Genomic DNA, 18,253 nt, shown 5'->3' with positions numbered 1-18,253 from the left:
TAGGTCTATGAGTATATATGGGAAAGTGTAAAGTATGAATGTTTCAGAAATGTAAAGTGTATAAACACTGACCAATAACACGTAAGGGTAGGTCTATGAGTATATATGGGAAAGTGTAAAGTATGAATGTTTCAGAAATGTAAAGTGTATAAACACTGACCAATAACACGTAAGGGTAGGTCTATGAGTATATATGGGAAAGTGTAAAGTATGAATGTTTCAGAAATGTAAAGTGTATAAACACTGACCAATTTTTTTTGTTTGTCTTGTCGAGCTTTTAAAGTTCTGGATAATTTACCTAAACGCACATTCTCACAATATTCCTTTTACATCTCAGTTAGGAAGTTAATCTTTATAGTGACATGGAATGTTTTTATTTAGTCTATCGAGGAAGACAATTGTATCAATATCAAGTTTATTTTGACAAGTAAGGTTAAAATCATTATTTTATTCTTAGCAACTTTTGTATTTAAGTTTAGGTTTGCAGTCTTTTGTGTTGACTGACCTCCATGCATATATATGTTTTTCATATATGAACATTTTTGCAACTTAAACGTCTCTTTTAACAGAATATATTTTAGTAATGAGTTTATCATTCGCGTACTCAACAAAACGTTTTGCAAAATACCTGCAAGGCTGAGAGTGAAGTGTACGAATGCCAAACAAATACAAATGGCGAGTTATCAGATACAGTGTTTAATTTGTTAAACATTTGAACCATCATTGTTATGCAAAGTCTTTTATTGTCTAAGCAAATGTCCGACTGTGAAAATTGTAGGACCAAAGGACAAGAGATTTTAAGGTAATGGTTATGTTCAGATGTCTGTTTTCATAATTTAACGTTGAATACGTTCTTTGTATAACGAAGAATGCTCTTATTCAAAAATAAAAAGTAAGTATTGAAAAACGAGTCAGGCACTATGTCATATTTTACAGTCAATTGTTTTACATTTAAGAGCTTGCTCTTATCTAAAACCTGTTTCTTACCTAAATTTTAAGCTTTTATCCAGAATGTTCTCCCAGTGGCTCAGCGGTATGTTTGCGGACTTACAACGCTAAAAACCGGATTTTGATACCCGTGATGGGCAGAGCACAAATAGCCTTTGTGTAGATTTGTGTTTAATTCAAAAACAACTACAACAATATATCCAGAATGCTCAAAATATTACAATTGTATGTCTATACAACTGGTTTAAAAGCATTTGGTTTTAAGTTATCATATATCTAATTTTGTTTTTAACAAATTTTAGTCTGTTAACTAACTCTCGAAATTACATTTGAACAACGCCTGCAGTGAAGAAGAATTCTTTTTTTTTCTATTTTCCTCACTGAAGAACAGAATTTGTAAAAGATGTCAATTTGACGTGAAAGATCTCGCTAAAATTCGATTAAGGTCTGAAAAGTATTGTGTGTTCTGACAGACACAATGTTTACTCAGAGTACTTGATAATATCCTTTTCAGATTTTGTAGAAAGCTAATAGCTTCACGTACACGTAACTTCAGTCTTGTGAAGAAACGGTTCGTAAAACAAAGGATATACTTATGTAAAGGAAACATTATTGTATGGTCATTAAGAATTTTATGAGAAAGGAAAGATACAAGACTTTTCTTGTGGTTGTTTTATATATGTATAACATATAAAATTATAAGAAATGATTGTGAGACATATGTGAATACTGTTACTTTAGTTACTAGCCAGTATTTTCACAACCTCGACAGGAGAGGCTAGTTAAACACTGAAATAAACAGTCGATAGTGTCATTTAATAAAATTCGTCTAATAAAAATTGTTATTAATATTAAAGCTTTCGGTGGCTCAGGTACAAGTTTGTAGGCTTATAATTTTAGACTCTTTAATTTATTGAAATTTCTAAATGTTTCATGGACTGCACCAGTCCATTTCAAATTCTATATTATAAAATATCACGTGGTAGTCAAATAAGCGCCGTCAAGTGCTTCACTTCGCTTCTTTGTGGGTATTTGGGTATGTTGAATTTTTTAAAAAAATACCCAGGAGGGTCAGGTGCACAAGACCTCTTCCTTTATCCCTAGCTTTAATGTCGGCTACTATTATGTTGTTGTTGTAATGCTTTTGGGATAGAGTATCCCACAGTACTTCGACCCATTTTAGAGCAATGTCCATGTATTGTCTTGATTTGCCCTATTTGTTCCTGTATCTATTTATTCTTTTTTTTCCATCTTTTATTCTATTTTTACTTTTTATTTTTTCCACTTTTATTCTTATATATATATTTATTCCCCCTTTTCCATATATATATGTATCGGAAAAATAAAATAATAATAATATTTATATGCAAAAACGGCTCGTTTGGGCTGAGAAAACACTTTACATAGAAGAGCGAACAACGTTTCGACCTTCTGGTCATCGTCAGGTTCACAAAGAAAGAGGTAACTGACCGGAAGCTGACCACATGTTTGAAAGGGGTTGTGTAACTGTGTGTCGAAATGTAGAGGGCGGTATTAGATGTTACCTCTTTCTTTGTGAACCTGACGATGACCGAAGAAGGTCGAAACGTTGTTCGCTTTTCTATGTAAAGTGTTTTCTCAGCCCAAACGAGCCGTTTTTGCATATAAATTTCTCAACAAGTGGGTTTCTCGTCATCACTGAATAATAATATTGATGATAAAATAAAATAAAAAATAATTAAAAAAGAAAGAAAGAAATAATACTAGTTTTAATGGTCTAGTGCATGGTACACAGCTTGATTTATATTTTTTAAATATATATTCATAGGAGAGAGGTACTTAGTACTATGTTCATCATGTACGTAGTATCTGTCGAGATCACACAATAAATCATTTTTATGCCAATTTTTATTGAAATAATTTAGTGCTTTGTGCAAAAGTCTTACAGATATTGTCTCTATGTTTGCATACCGTCAAGTGCGTTCTTTGGTTTAGTTTGTTTTGAATTTCGCGCAAAGCTACATGAGGGCCATCCGCGCTAGCCGTTCCTAATTTAGCAGTGTAAGACTAGAGGGAAGGAGCTAGTCATCACCACCCATCGCCAACTCTTGGGCTACTCTTTTACCAACGAATAATGGGAGTGACCGATCATTATAACGCTCCCACGGTTAAAAGGGCGAGCATGTTTGGTGTGACGGGGATTCGATCCCGTGACACTCGGATTACGAGTCGATTGCCTTAACAACCTGACCATGCCGGGCTCAAGTGCGTTGTAGCGTTGAATAAAATGTTTAGTTAGATTGTACTGACGTTGCAATTTTCAAAAAGATGAATAAATATAAATATTATTTTATTAATTTGCCTAATATATATAGATTGATGGAATAAATTATATTTGATAAAACTGCGTATCTAATCAGTTATGCAAAATATCATTGATATAATAAATAGGTCTGGCTCATGTAAAACACTAATTGAACATATACAAGACCCTTGACCTCTGGCATGAGTCTTGTACTCTTTTGTCTTTATTTCCATGCAGTTTTCTTGTTTTTTTTATGTATGAACATTTATGTAGCTAAAGGTTTTCCTTTAGCAATCTAATTATTATTTCAAGTGCTAAATCATATTTACTGCAAAACAAAAATGTGTCTCAGAATGGCTTGTATGGGTATTGACACTTTTACTTATAAAGCAGAGAATTACATTTCGGCCTTCCTAGGTCATCTTCATATTAACAAAAATGACCTAGGAAGGTCGAAACAATTTCAAGTTCTCAGATATTTACTTCTTACTTGTTCTCAGATATTCACTTCTTACTTGTTCTCAGATATTCACTTCCTTCTCCAAGTTTTCAGATATTCACTTCTTCAAGTTCTCAGATATTCATTTCCTTCTCCAAGTTTTCAGATATTCACTTCTTACTCGTTTTAAATTTATAATACATTTGTTAATTCCTTTATGTAAAGGTATTTTGTTTAATTGTGTAAACAAATATTCAGATCTAAAAAAGCAAACTTTCGATAATACTTTAAAGCAATTTTTATTCAATAATTTTGTTTAGACATCTGTTTCCATTATTTATCGATTTGAAGATAATACTTTTATATTGAATAAGATTTGATCAAATAAAATATAAAATTTCTGTAAACTGACATGTATATTTTTATTATTGTTTTCTCCATCTTGTTTAGTAATTAGTCATTCACAAAATTCAGTCTTGTAACAGCATTATAACTTCACTTAGACTTTAATTTAAAAATTCATTGTTAAGTTTCTTTTTCTCTAGGCGAGAATGCAGTATCGCAAGATCAGAGTTGCTTATCTTTTATTTGTACTTTACGTCGTTACACAAGTCAAATCCAAGTCGACTGATACGGATCCAGCATTAGAAGCAGCACTTGCAAACGTAGAAAATGAAGCTGATGAAAAGAGGGGTTGGAATAATCTTTCTGGAATGTGGGGCAAGCGAGGCTGGAACAACTTATCCGGAATGTGGGGCAAGCGAGGCTGGAACAACTTATCCGGAATGTGGGGCAAGCGGGGATCTAGCTGGAATGACTTGTCTGGAATGTGGGGCAAACGAGGCTCTAACTGGGATGACATGTCCGGAATATGGGGCAAGCGAGGATGGAACAACTTATCCGGAATGTGGGGGAAAAGGAGCAACAACTGGAACAATTTGAAAGGAGTCTGGGGCAAACGAGGTGACTCTCCTCTTGATGAAGAAAGAACAGCGTGGGGCTTTATGGAAACAGGTAAAAAAATCTTAGGTTTTAAACTTAATCATTCTTAAATTTAAATACTTTAATACATTTATAACATCACAACTCTTTGTGTATTATGATATAAACTGGATTTTTTCATACAAAAATTACAAATCAACTATAATTTTACTTACTCATTACAGGTTCATGAAATTTAGGGTTAGAAGCCTGATAACTGAATATCGCCACAATACTTATAAACACTACGTCAGTTGAACTAATCAAACAGTAATCTGAAAGGAAAACGTGCATACATTTCCTTTCAAATAGTTTGAGTTTCTTAATGTGTCTGCTTTAACAAAAGTGACCCAAGGTATTCGATATTATATTCTTAAAGTACTTATATACTTCTTCATCGCATCATAACAATGTATATAAATAAGCTTTTCAAATCCAATTCGCGTCACGAAACTGTAACTGATATATATTTATTCTCTAGGTTTCATCTGTTAATGCTAATATAAACTATAACAGAAATAGTATGCATCAAGCATATTATTACATATGAAGTTAGATTTGGAGTTTAATGTACAAAAATAAACGTCCGCCACAACAAAGGGAGGATGGATTAAGGATGTTATTACAGATTTAATTCTGTTGGCCTTATTGTGTGGAAAGGATAGTACGTACTATACTATCTCCGAGATACTAATTAACCACCAAGGTTATCTTAATAGATAAGTATTCAAATAAATATAAAACTCCTTTGTAGCGAAGCTGGATTTGACCTAGTAGTTAGCTTGTTAAACTGTGAATGTGAGGACCCATAGTCCACATCCAGTTGTTGTAAAATCATGCTTTGCACCTTAGAGCCATAGGTGTGTTATAAGAGTGATAGTCAAAGTTTCTGATAACTTTTCCCATAGATTATAACTTCAAATTAAAGATGTCTAGAACAGATAGGCCTTGTATAACCTTGCGCAAATAACAGAAAGAAGCAAAATTTCGGAGCAACAATAATTCTAAATAAGGAATGAATTTGTAAACTAATTATGATCTATGTAGAAGACATATTACCCCGCAGCTTTTTGAAAATTCCCTATTTTAACTATTACCAAACTGCCCATTTTTAAAAGAGAACAAACAAATTTGAATAATGGTACGCATCAGAAGATAATGCGTACGAAGTCATATCTGATGTATATAGAGGCACAATTATCTTCGTAAAGCAAACGTATCTTGCTCTGATTTCATTTCTACTTTTTGTGCACAAAAGTCTATTGGAGTTACATTGAAGAATCTGTGATGTGTGGTCAAAACGCAAATTTTTAATTTTGGTTTCTTCAGTCATATATTCTAATGAAAACAGTAGTTGAGTTAGAGTTGTGGATGGAAGTTGAGGCTTTTAGCTCGTGAGTTTTTGTTAACTTTAAGTTAAAACATGTATGTTATCTTACAGATGATATAAAGAAGATATACCTACTTCACTGTAGTTCTTTTGCTTTAGAATAAGGGGAGAAGTAGGTGGGTCCTTGTTCATAACCATAACCTTGAATTTAGGAGTAAAGGAAATATTCCTAACTGGTGATTTTTGAGAATATTGATGTCTCTACTGTATGAGTTTATCTTCTTCCAGGGAGAACATTCTTCTTCGGGTCCTTCTGTCCTTTGGCTTTACACGGACGAATATCCTTTCTTAGATGTTCTCTAGCTATAAGCCTATGTTTGGTGGCATTACACTCTCCAATGGTTGGGAATTCGTATTTAACCAAAAATGTAGCTATTAAACAAAGTACCCTTTGCACCACCACGGTTAGGAATTTGTTGTGAATCAAAAATGTAGCTACTAAACAAAGTACTCTGGACACCACGGCACATTTTCGACAGAGTAATACTACATTAGTATGGTAAACATTTTTCTAATGTGCGATCAAGTCTCTACTAGTCTTAAATATTAGTTACAAGAAAATTACACTTCATTCTGTGGTAATAAAAAAAATAGTGTAAAGGATCACAAAAACACAGTCTTTAAAATACCTCATCCTTCACGTTAGGGTTAATGATCACAGACTTATTTCAAAGTATGCCCATGACTCTTTCCACGATTTAGAAGCTCTACTTTCTTATAATTTGACTCGCCATAACGAATTCCTCATCTATCTCTTTAGTGTCACACATCGTGATTTGAACAAACGTACTGATCTCGATGTAGCATCATTGACTCTTTAAACACTTCACACTTACAGAACCATATTTCTTCCAGCAACCCAACCGAAATAATCTTCACAATGTTTTGCCATGAACATTGTTGTTATAAATTCTGAGGATACAGTTTTTTCTAATGAACAACAAAATTTTAACGTTTCAGCAATAACGTTAAAATTACTCTTGAAAGTATCGTGTAAATATAAACCAATCAAACAGCCAATTTTCTATTCATCACAGAAATAAAAAAACGCCTACCTAGTCAGAACTTTGAGACTTCTTTTTAAAGTAGAGACGCTATTAGACAAACCCTCATAACTTGTGGGAAACTGAGCGAATTCGTAACAAACATTCTATTTCTGATCGACTCGATTAGTTATTTCTTTGTACAAACAACTACAGTCTGAAAACAATTCCAATAGTGTCAAAGTGTCCTTCAAACGTAATTTGAAACTATTTAATTTCTTTAATAACGGTTTCATCTTTTTTCCTACCCATAAATATATAGACAGACAACTTCTAAATGAATTCCAACTTACAAGAATTTATTTCTTTTTTTTTCAAAACTAATCAAGTAATATGGCTCGCAGTTCAAGTATGATCATCCTCAAACAACAGAAAACAGCATTGTGTACGTTTGTTTTTATTATCATCGAGAATGAAGCGATAAAAAACATTCATTTCGAATCCAGTGTACATAATTTCTCCTACAACGAATTTATCCCTTTGACTTATGTCAAAGACTAACAAAACTGACCGTATTTACGAAGCTTACTGATAATTTAATGTTAACGTTTTATTGTAGTACATTAGTGATTCAGAAAGAATTTTTATAGGAAATAGTTATCACGCTAAGATAGTATATGTACTTTTTATATTAATTTTAATTTAATTATGAACAGTTTAGTGAGCTTCAATCAAAAATTTAAGTTTTAAATCTACAATTAAACACTGGTGTAAACTTGGAAAATGTTCTTGCAGTGTCACTCTTAGCCTATTTTTTCACATACTGGTTGTTATAACTTCCAGCAATCTATAAAAATGCAAAATGTTCTATGTTTAGTCATGTATAATTTCTTATTTCTAGGAGAAACGCGTGTAACAAGAAAAAGAGAAACGTGTGATATATGTACGTATGAATGCTACACGAGTTCTCATCTTGTATTCGACTTCTATCAATCATAGCAAAGTCTCAACGTAAACGTAATGTTTTGTCTTCACAACGTATCACTGACAATACTCATTCTTACGGATAGAAAAGTGAGTCATTCACATAACTTGACTTTTTCATACAGACAAAGAGATAAAGGAAACTTATAAACGAAATACCAGGCCAGATTCTAGATCCAAAATCCAATATGTTTTTCACTATCTCGAGACCCAGCTGGAATATTACGTATAACGTTCATATCTGTTTATTGTACTTTTTCTTTCTTTCGTTTATATGTAAATATCTCTTTAAGATTCCCAAACAACTAATAGAAAATATTTGAATATTTGGTTTTATCGATATAAAAACATTGTCTAAGGCTTGGTGAATCTCTAGGATATATTTTCTGCTAACTTTCCCATCATGTACGTATATATTTGTAATAAAAAACAAAACAATGCAATATTTTCTTTTTCTTCGTAATGTTTCCTTTGTTTGGAAAAATAAAGCCGGCTAGGTCCAGCACTCTTGACGCCCTCACTCTTTGAAATAATCAAAACTTTTTAACATTGAACAGGTGTATAAAGGCTGCATTGTGTTGAATGCCGACATAAATAGAACTAGATGAATATTCTTAAAGTTTTTTCAATAAAGAAATAGAACTCAAGGGCTTTTCGAACAATAAATTCGTGTGCTTAAAAAGGCTAGAGGGCTGATATTAAGAAAACAACATTGTGTCCTTCTAGTATACTTACGAGAATGCTATTGGTTATTGGAAAATATTCACCGACTTACATAACCATTAATCAAGAAGTACTTTACATAGATACATGGACAATTTCGCCGATTAATGACAAGTCTGTTGTTTATTACAGAATAATTAAAACCTATTGAATGTATATTCAGTGTTCAAGGTGATGTGAAAGTTCGTGTTCACTTAGAAGGGGAGCTCTTTTCACACATAATAGTTTGGAGGAGCTGAAGTTGACGTTTCAGATTTTGCTTTGTGTTAATTAAAAAACTATAAAACACTAAATTTCTCTAGTGTCATTTTGTTACCTTAGCCAGGAAACCTATAATTTTTGTAACTTATCAATATTTTAATTACTGATACCAAAAGTGTTAATAATTGTTTCGTAATGAAATTTATATGGTTTTTCGGGTCAGATTCGCTTTCACGAAAATCTAAAACCTCTCTGGCTCTACAATTACTCAAAACAAGTTGTAAAAAAATTAAAATTATTGTGGGAGCGTAGAGTTTAACAGTGAGAGTTGCACATGAGTGAGTATCTGTTATAATTAGTTGAAGAATGAAAAGTTTAATAGTAACAGTTGAACGCGAGTGTGTATCTGTTATATTTATTGGTTTGGTTTTTGGAATTTCGCGCAAAGCTACTCGAGGGCTATCTGTGCTAGCCGTCCCTAATTTAGCAGTGTAAGACTAGAGGGAAGGCAGCTAGTCATCACCACCCACCGCCAACTCTTGGGCTACTCTTTTACCAACGAATAGTGGGATTGACCGTCACATTATAACGCCCCCACGGCTGAAAGGGCGAGCATGTTTGGCGCGACGGGGATGCGAACCCACGACCCTCAGATTACGAGTCGCATGCCTTAACACGCTTGTCCATGCCGGGCCCCAGTTATATTGGGTTGAGGAAAATTCGTGAGCGTTTTTTCAAGTTAAAAAAATATATTCACAAATGAAACGCTTTCGCAAAATATTTCATGTCATTTGGTAGATAATTTTTTGCTCTAATAGGTGGTGTGTTTGATTTTCATATGTCTTTAATTTTTGCTTTCATTTTCAGCTCATTAAATGGAATGTCAAGTGGACAAAATCGAACATTTTCGACACCATCTGCTTTTCGCATTTAATTTCTTGCAATTTCGTTTAAAACAATGCATACTATATACCTAGGTATTACATGAAATAAAGTATCATAATAAATGTTTTGGGTGTAGTGTGTTCATGCATTGAAGTATTGTATAGTCTTGCATGTAATGCTTGAATGAAATTATTTAAAAACGCTCACGAATTATTCCTCAACCTAATATTTATACAACAGTGTAAAGTTTAACAGTGACCGTTGAACGTGAGTGTGTACCTGTTATAATTAGTAGAGGAGTTTAAACTTTAATACTGACAGTTGAACGTCATTATGTATCTGTTATAATCAGTAGAAAAGTGTAAACTTTAGTAGAAACAGTTGAACGCAAGTGTGTATCTGTTATAATTAGTAGAAGAGTGTAAAGTTTCACAGTGACAGATAAACGCGAGTATGTACCTGTAATAGTTCGTTGAAGAGGGTAAAGTTTAATATTAATAGTTGAACGTAAGTGTGTATCTGTTACAATTACTAGAGGATTGTAATGTTTAACAGTGATAATTGAACGTGAATGTATATCTGTTAGAACTGGTAGAAAAGTGAAAAGTTTAATATTGACAGTTGAACGTGAATGTGTATCTCTTATAATTAATAGAAGAGTGTAAAGTTTAACGGTGAAATTCGAACGTGTATATCTGTCACAATTAGTAGAAGAGTGTAAAGTTATACAGTGACAGTTAAACGTGAGTGTGTATCTGTCACAATTAGTAGAAGAGTGTGAAGGTTAACAGTGACAGATGAACTCGAATATGTAACTGTTTTAATTAGTAGATGAAAGTTTAAGGGCGACAGTTGAACATGAGTGTGCATCTGTTATAATTACTAAAGGACAGTAAAGTTTAATAATGATAATTGATCGTGAGTGCTTATCTGTTATGTCATTCGTGCTGTTATATGAAACGCTTTGTTTGTACGTTTTAAATCACTACATTAGTTGATATACTCTAGTAAAAAGGCTACAAATCTGCTTAAACAGAAAATATTAAGAGAAACATTTGTTTATGGTGAGATACTTGAATTTAAATTTAGTTAGTAAAAATTAATTTCAGGCGTTCTGACAATTGTTTGTTCTAGATAGACTTGATATTATTTATAGTTTTTCTTGTATTTTCAGGTTTATTATATATTTGATCTTTATCCAAAATAACTCCATTTATTAAACGTTTGAAATGTAATTTACATTTTTGTCTCACTGAATATAAGAAAGGCGGGAAAAATAACTTTTCACCATTGGGAAACAATTCGAAAGAGAAATAAGATTTACAAAGTTAATGTTAACAATAAGTTACGTTAACTTAAAACTATTATCTAACTTTCTATCAGCTTTAACTAAACACAAAGATACACATTGACACATGTAAATTTGTAAATAAAAATATATAAGCCAAAACTATTGTGTTTATTTGACCAATAATAATTGTACTATAAATAATTTGCTGTATATTTTTAGTTTCATAAATAATTATGTGTAATTATTTTTGTATTTTACAGAAAAAACTGCTTGAGTTATTTTAAAACCACGATTTATTATAAGGGAACGTTTATAAAGGTGTTTATAAGTATACCAGTCTGACAAAACTTTGAAAACCCAGGTGGTTGTGAAAGATTTAATATGAATTTAATTCAGTTATTTTCTTCCATCGTTTGGTGACCACTGAGACTCAGCTGTTTGTGAGAATTTTAATCTAAACTTAGTTTAACGAATTAAATTACATTTTGAAATCAACAGAATATTTCTGCTTTGCTTAAACTTAGTGTTACTAATGGACCAACGCTACTTGAACAATTAGAACCACTTTAACTGAAGAACAAAAGAAAATTCTCACGTAACCACAATTGGTATTGTCAAACTTTCACAATTTTCAGGATGAACACGGAAATTTAATCACGATATTATAATTATATTTTCACGGATTGTTGAACGAGAAGTTTGCCTAATTAATCTCTCTCATTTTCTGAAGCCTTTTGCAGCGCTCCTAGATACAAACTAGTGATGTTAGAAGAATAGTCCTTATCTCAAAGTGAACTACCTCTAATTATAATCGGTCTCGTTAGAATAGCAAATGAATAGCAGGGCTGAAAAGAAAGGCCTGTATTGTAATGTATAAAGTGCATAGACTATAATATGACCTACATTTAGTATTTCAACTCTAACTGATACGATGCTAAAATTGACGAATTGTTATAACAAACTGCTGCGATATCGGATATTTCTTGTGACGTTAAAATAAACTGTGATCCATTCACCACTATAGAAAATCTATCATTTTATCTGTCCATAAAGCTAGAAGCACTAAAACATTCTTTGTTCTCTAAATATTAAACTAATTGCGGAAGTCGTCATTACAATTCAAATTTTCGTTTCCAGGACTACATGTTTCGTATATAAAGCTGTGAATAACAAATATTTTTCTTGACTTTTCACGATGATTAATTGATTTTTTATTTACGTCATAACAATTTGTTACGCCCTATATTTCCAAGAAACAACACATATTTGTAACTATTACTATAGCAACTAAAATTTTGTATAAATGTCTTGTGAGAATTCTTTCCTGTAACTGTACACACGCACACCACACACACACGTATATATATAATAAAACTATTTTTATAGTTAGTCATGTCAGCTATTATGCGTCGTTTATAACCAAGTTCTGTGATGAATATAACTATATAATATATAATAGAATGCAACTTTCAAAAAGTCATAAATAAGGTCACGTGCTTAGAAGAAACGTGCTTCTTGGTAAACTATGTTAAGCATCAGATATATGTTGAGGGTAAATCATAATAATGATTAAGTACGTGTTAAGGGTTAATCATGTTAATAACTAAGTTAGTAATGAAGGTAAACCATCTTAAGAATCGGGTATATCCTAAGAATAAACCATAATAATGATTAATCACGCGTTAAGGGTAAACTGTGTTAAAGATCAGATATGTATTAAAGTTAAACCACATTAAGGATGAAGTATGCACTGAGTGTAAACCATTTTAAGGAACATCTAATAAAAAATGGAATTGAAAGAGAGTTAAATAAAACTAGGAACAGAGTTTTCCATACAAAAAATGTTCAGCAAAAACTTTTGCAGTTAATTTTACGCATAGTTTTTAGATTTACAATTGATGAGATGTCTAATATAATCATAAGTCATTTTATACAATATATACATGATACAATGTTTTATCCCAATGTTAAATCACAATGATACTACGAATGCGCACTTGTGCAAAATAATGAGTCCTGCAAATAGCTACACGAAATGATAAAATAATTTTATATATTGTAAGGTATGTTTTAATGTGACCGTAATTCGTTTGACTAAATTTACCAAGTACAATAAACTGTTACAGTTACAATATAGGTACCTCTCCCGTGTTCGGTTTGGTCTATCAGTTCGTGTTAGTAAGTAATTCTACTTTTATAAGGTTTACAGTTGTAATTTTAAGCGACTGGGTGTTAATAATTAGGTAATCATTGTCAATTTCGTTTTCACTGTTTTCACGCGCGCTTTTATTGTTTATCTACGTAAACAAAGAGCTGAAAGGACAGTCAGTGTTACATATCTCTATCATGTTGTTTATTATATTTATGTATGTATATATACATGCGTGGAGCTACTCTGTAGCTATCTGCGCTATCCGTCTCTAGTTTCTGACTGATAATCTAGATGTATATGTAGCTTGTCCACTTCACCCACTGCCAGTTCTTTGGAAAAGTTTATGTAATCGAATAGCGCATCCACGGCTCCAAAGTGTATTGCACATTTTTATGCACAGTATATGAACGATGGACCCGTAGGTTTCCGTGTACTGGCACACTAATTACAGTGCCAGACTTGGCCACTCTTCCATAGATTGTTGTTGTTGTGTATGAGGGAAAACATCGGACAAACAGATGTTGTGTTGGAAGACTGAGGTTAAATGTCAACGTAAGACTAAAGTAAATACAATAGCTTAATCATACTTATGGTAAGAACGTTAATGTTTCGATAATATAACTGATCTACTTCTTAAACGCTGAAGGCTTTCAAACCGGGATATTGTTTGTTATTTTAACCTAACCATCAGTACAAAGCCATTGTTTGATAATAAGTGTCTTGTACTTTATTGTTTTGTATTTAGAACGAGAAAATGCACACCGACTATTATGTAGTCGTATTTGTTATATAACATTAGTATTCTGGTTAACTAGTGTCTCTTCTTTTTCTTTTTAGAATTTTTTCTCGAAATCGTAACTGTTTATAAGTATAATGGCTCTTGCCATTTTTAAAAGAGCACTGTGGAATTATCGCAAATTTACATTAATATAGAACTCGCTCGTGCAGTTTTAGGAGAAAAAACACAAAATTGAAGACGTTCTCAACGGATACGATTTAAATAAGAGAACACTAAAATACATGTTGATGAGGTGTAGTAAAACAACTATTGAAACAAAGAAAAAAGCGGTGACATATGATAGGGTAGTATTTCAGGCCATGAATTAAAAACCAAGGAATTAATCCTCATAATGAAGTTCGGTTGTTGTAAAATAGCTGTCATTCAATTTGAAAAAACAAACAAACTCTTTTTAGAGAAGGTTTGCATTACCAGCACGAAGGGAGCAAATAGGTCTTAAACCATACTAAAAAATCGAATAAATAAAATGTGATAATACTTTGTTTGGCTTAAGTTACATGTCTCTCTTTCTCTCTTAAATCTCGAGACAGGTAGATTACGTTGCGCTGATACTGTCAGCAGCGGGAGTAATATTACTCTCACATTACGTCAGGATCCATTAATCACAGCCGTATTCAGGTTGTTCCCGCGAACTTCGTGAATATGTTACATTATTCACATATGAATGACAGTCCCACTTAACTACTTACACAATTAATTTGAAAAGTAACTTAAGAAACACCAACTGTAACGATATCAAACTAACAATAAGATGGTTTATATTGTTGAATTTCGCACAGTTCAAGGATTATACTTTCATTCGTTTACAGAATATATTAAATCTTCCAATCGATTTTACCAGTACTAATATACACAACGGTTTCACTATAATTAGCTATTTGCATAATACTAGCGATACTGCGACAAACAGAGATATGTAATGTTTCGGGTATTCATTATCCTGTAGTAAGAGCATGATAATATATTTTATACGATGTTGCTAAATTGTGTTTTCTGGTTATGGATGCTTGCTGTTAAAAAATATATTTGAAATATATTCTGTGGTGCGAAGATGCAAATGTCTCATAAGCGCATGAGATTTTATGTGAAAACGAAGCGAAACTCTAACTTAGCGCATACCTAACAAGCAGAACTCCATTCATTTGAAGTTGTTACTTACATACTGAAAGCTAACATTACAGAGTAAGTACAAACTACATAAAAGTAATAGGCAAAACTCATTATTTCGTAATTGAAAAAAACCAATGTGTCTTTAATTTATATATATATATATATATACAGTCATGTGAAAAAGTTAGAACATCCTATGAAAGCCTGTGTATTTTTGTAACATTTTTGGATATATAGATATTTAATCTGAATTTCAACAATACTGAGAGATTATAGGAATACAACTAAACAATTACAACTGAAGAAAAGACTTTTCAAGATCTTCTGTAAATGTAATTCTACAAAACTCATATTCTAACTGAGGAAAAATAATAGCTAGTGTTACCCCCTTTGGCTGAAATAACTGTAATGAGACGCTTCTTGTAGCCATCTACCAGTCTCTGACATCGGTCTGAAGAATGTTTGCCCCATTCCTCAATGCAGAATTCTTTTAGCTGTGAGATGTTTGAGGGGTTTCTTGCATGTACAGCCCGTTTCAAGTCACCCCACAGCATCTCAATGAGATTAAGATCTGGGCTTTGACTTGGCCATTCCAGGACTCTCTATTTCTTAGTTTTCAGCCAATCCTTGGTGGATTTACTGGTATGTCTTGGGTCATTGTCGTGTCGCAGGGTCCAGCTCCGCTTCAGCTTTAATTTTCTTACAGATGGTTTCACATGATCCTCAAGCACCCTCTGATACACAGTAGAATTCATGGTGGATTCTATGATTGTGAGCTGACCAGGTCCGCTGCTGCAGCCCCAAACCATGACACTTCCACCTCCATGCTTTACAGTTGGTATGAGGTTCTTTTCCTGGAATGCTGTATTTGGTTTACGCCAAACATGTTCTCTGTTCTGGTGTCCAAATAATTCAATTTTGGACTCATTTGTCCAAAGAACATTATTCCAGAAGTCCTGGTCTTTGTCTACATTCTCTCTGGCAAACTTCAGTCTGGCCTAGATGTTTCTCTTAGAGAGCAAAGGTTTCCTCCATGCACACCTCCCATGCAAGTTAAACTTGTGCAGTCTCTTTCTGATTGTAGAAGCATGCACTTTCACATCAACAGTGGCCAGAGCCTGCTGTAGGTCCCATTATGACATGTTAGGGTGTTTGGAGACATCTTTTAGCATCTTGCGGTTTGCTCTCGGGGTGAACTTGCTTTGACGACCAGACCTGGGCATATTGGCAGTTGTTTTAAAAGCCCTCCACTTGCTGACTATTTTCCGGACAGTGGAATGGCTGATTTCAAAATATTTTGGGATCTTTTTAAATCCCTTACTAGACTCATAAGCTGCTACAGTTTTCTTTCTCAAGGCCTGAGACAGCTTTTTTGCTCTCACCATGGTGCTCACTCTCACTTCAACAGTCAGGAGCACACCAAACTAAATGTCTGAGGTTTCTATAGGGCAAGCCTCATTCAAAATGCTGAGTAACAATCTTCTAATCATGTGTACCTGGTGTGATACACCTGTGTGTGAGTTGAGCGAGCCATTTTAAGTGGGAATAAATGTGGGGGTGTCCTAACTTTTTTCCTCAGTTAGAATATGCATTTTTGTAGAATTACATTTACAGAAGATCTTGAAAAGTCTTTTCTTCAGTTTTAATTGTTTAGTTATATTTCTATAATCTCTCAGTATTGTTAAAATTGAGATTAAATATCTATATATCCAAAAATGTTACAAAAATACACAGGCTTTCATAGGGTGTCCTAATTTTTTAACATGACTGTATATTTTGTATTGCTATTCTCAGTGGATTCAGTTTTTTGTAGTTTTTAGAAGGCATACAAAATTGCTACTTTAATCATGGGCTTTATTGATGTATTTCTTTAACGAATAGCAAGTTTGGCTACCTCCTTTATACTCACTACTGAAAGTACCGAAAATGTTTAGCAGTATACCGCCGGGTCGAACCTTAGACCTTCCATTCCGCTAGCCATAAGACTACTTCATTCAATTTCAATATATTAAATCAGAATGTTATCTGAAACTGTATAGTTATTTTTATTCACTTATGTTGGCTTGAGTATGACGTTTAGGATAGCAGTCGGAAAACTTTTTTTGAAACAACTAACTTTATGTTCATAAAGTTTTCTATGTCATCTTTCAAATCTGTTTGTAAGTTTTGAACGTAATGGATTCCTTACACGTATGGACATGGTATGTTAAACATTTTGCTATGCATTCATATGTTTCTAATTCTAATTATTACATTAATACATTTTTATAAACTTATTTTTATCTAAGTTTTAAATCTTAGTCTTTACAATTTTAAATTGATAAATGTTATTGGACAGCCTTTTAACACATTTTATTGAGTTTTTCAGAATGACTTATACGTTATGAAAGAATGCAAGGATTTTATTGTGCTGTCAATGTGAAATGTAAAGTGTTATTTTTTGTTTCAATACCCGTAATGGGCAGAGCATAGATATCTCTTAGTGTAGCTTTGTGCCTAACTGCAAAATAACTTTTTCTCTTCACGGTGAATTAATGACAAAATTTTATTTTTTTTTCTCTTTTCTATACCGAATACCAAAATCAATATAAACATTTGTTGTAAATAACTTTAGTAAAATGTTTCAAAGTTATCTAGAGTATATTCAACGTACACATACACATATATATGCATGTATATTCAGATATAACAAAAAAAAACTTTAAAAATGATTTTTTCAATTCAAAAGTTTGCTACAAAAAGCTATTAATCACAAATCAATTTTGATTGTAAAGTTTCAGATCTACAACTGTGTTATTCTCAACCTAGCTTCCACTCACATAACACCATTCTAACCGGAAATTACGTTCGTGTTAACACGCAATATGAAGAGCTGTCCTGAGGTGCCTTCACTTTGTTGTTTTTTTGTTTTGTTTTGTTTTCTTCAGACGAATATGGGAATGTTCTCAACTTAAAAGCTGCGTGAATTTCATATGTGTTTGAACGTCATACGAACTCAGCGAAATTGTGAATAATACTCTCCCGTATTTCTTTTTTCTTCTGCAACATTTATAACAACTAAAGATTGGGAAAGAATATTACAG

At 32.8% G+C, this 18,253-nt stretch overlaps 1 protein-coding gene across 1 annotated transcript in view; it reads left to right on the top strand.

Annotated features, from left to right (window-relative positions):
* LOC143253009 (uncharacterized) overlaps positions 1–18,253 on the top strand; it is a 52,678-nt gene that overhangs the window by 27,668 nt on the left and 6,757 nt on the right. Inside the window, exon 2 of the mRNA XM_076506045.1 lies at positions 4,217–4,685. Within this exon, the coding sequence (XP_076362160.1) occupies positions 4,223–4,685 (463 nt within the window). The 5' untranslated portion in view covers positions 4,217–4,222. The remainder of the gene's footprint in view (positions 1–4,216; positions 4,686–18,253) is intronic.

Source organism: Tachypleus tridentatus, chromosome 6, assembly GCF_004210375.1.
Source record: "Tachypleus tridentatus isolate NWPU-2018 chromosome 6, ASM421037v1, whole genome shotgun sequence".
Lineage (NCBI taxonomy): Eukaryota > Metazoa > Arthropoda > Merostomata > Xiphosura > Limulidae > Tachypleus > Tachypleus tridentatus.
The sequence above is the reverse complement of the archived record's forward strand: the minus strand, read 5'-3'. Positions and strand labels throughout refer to the sequence as shown.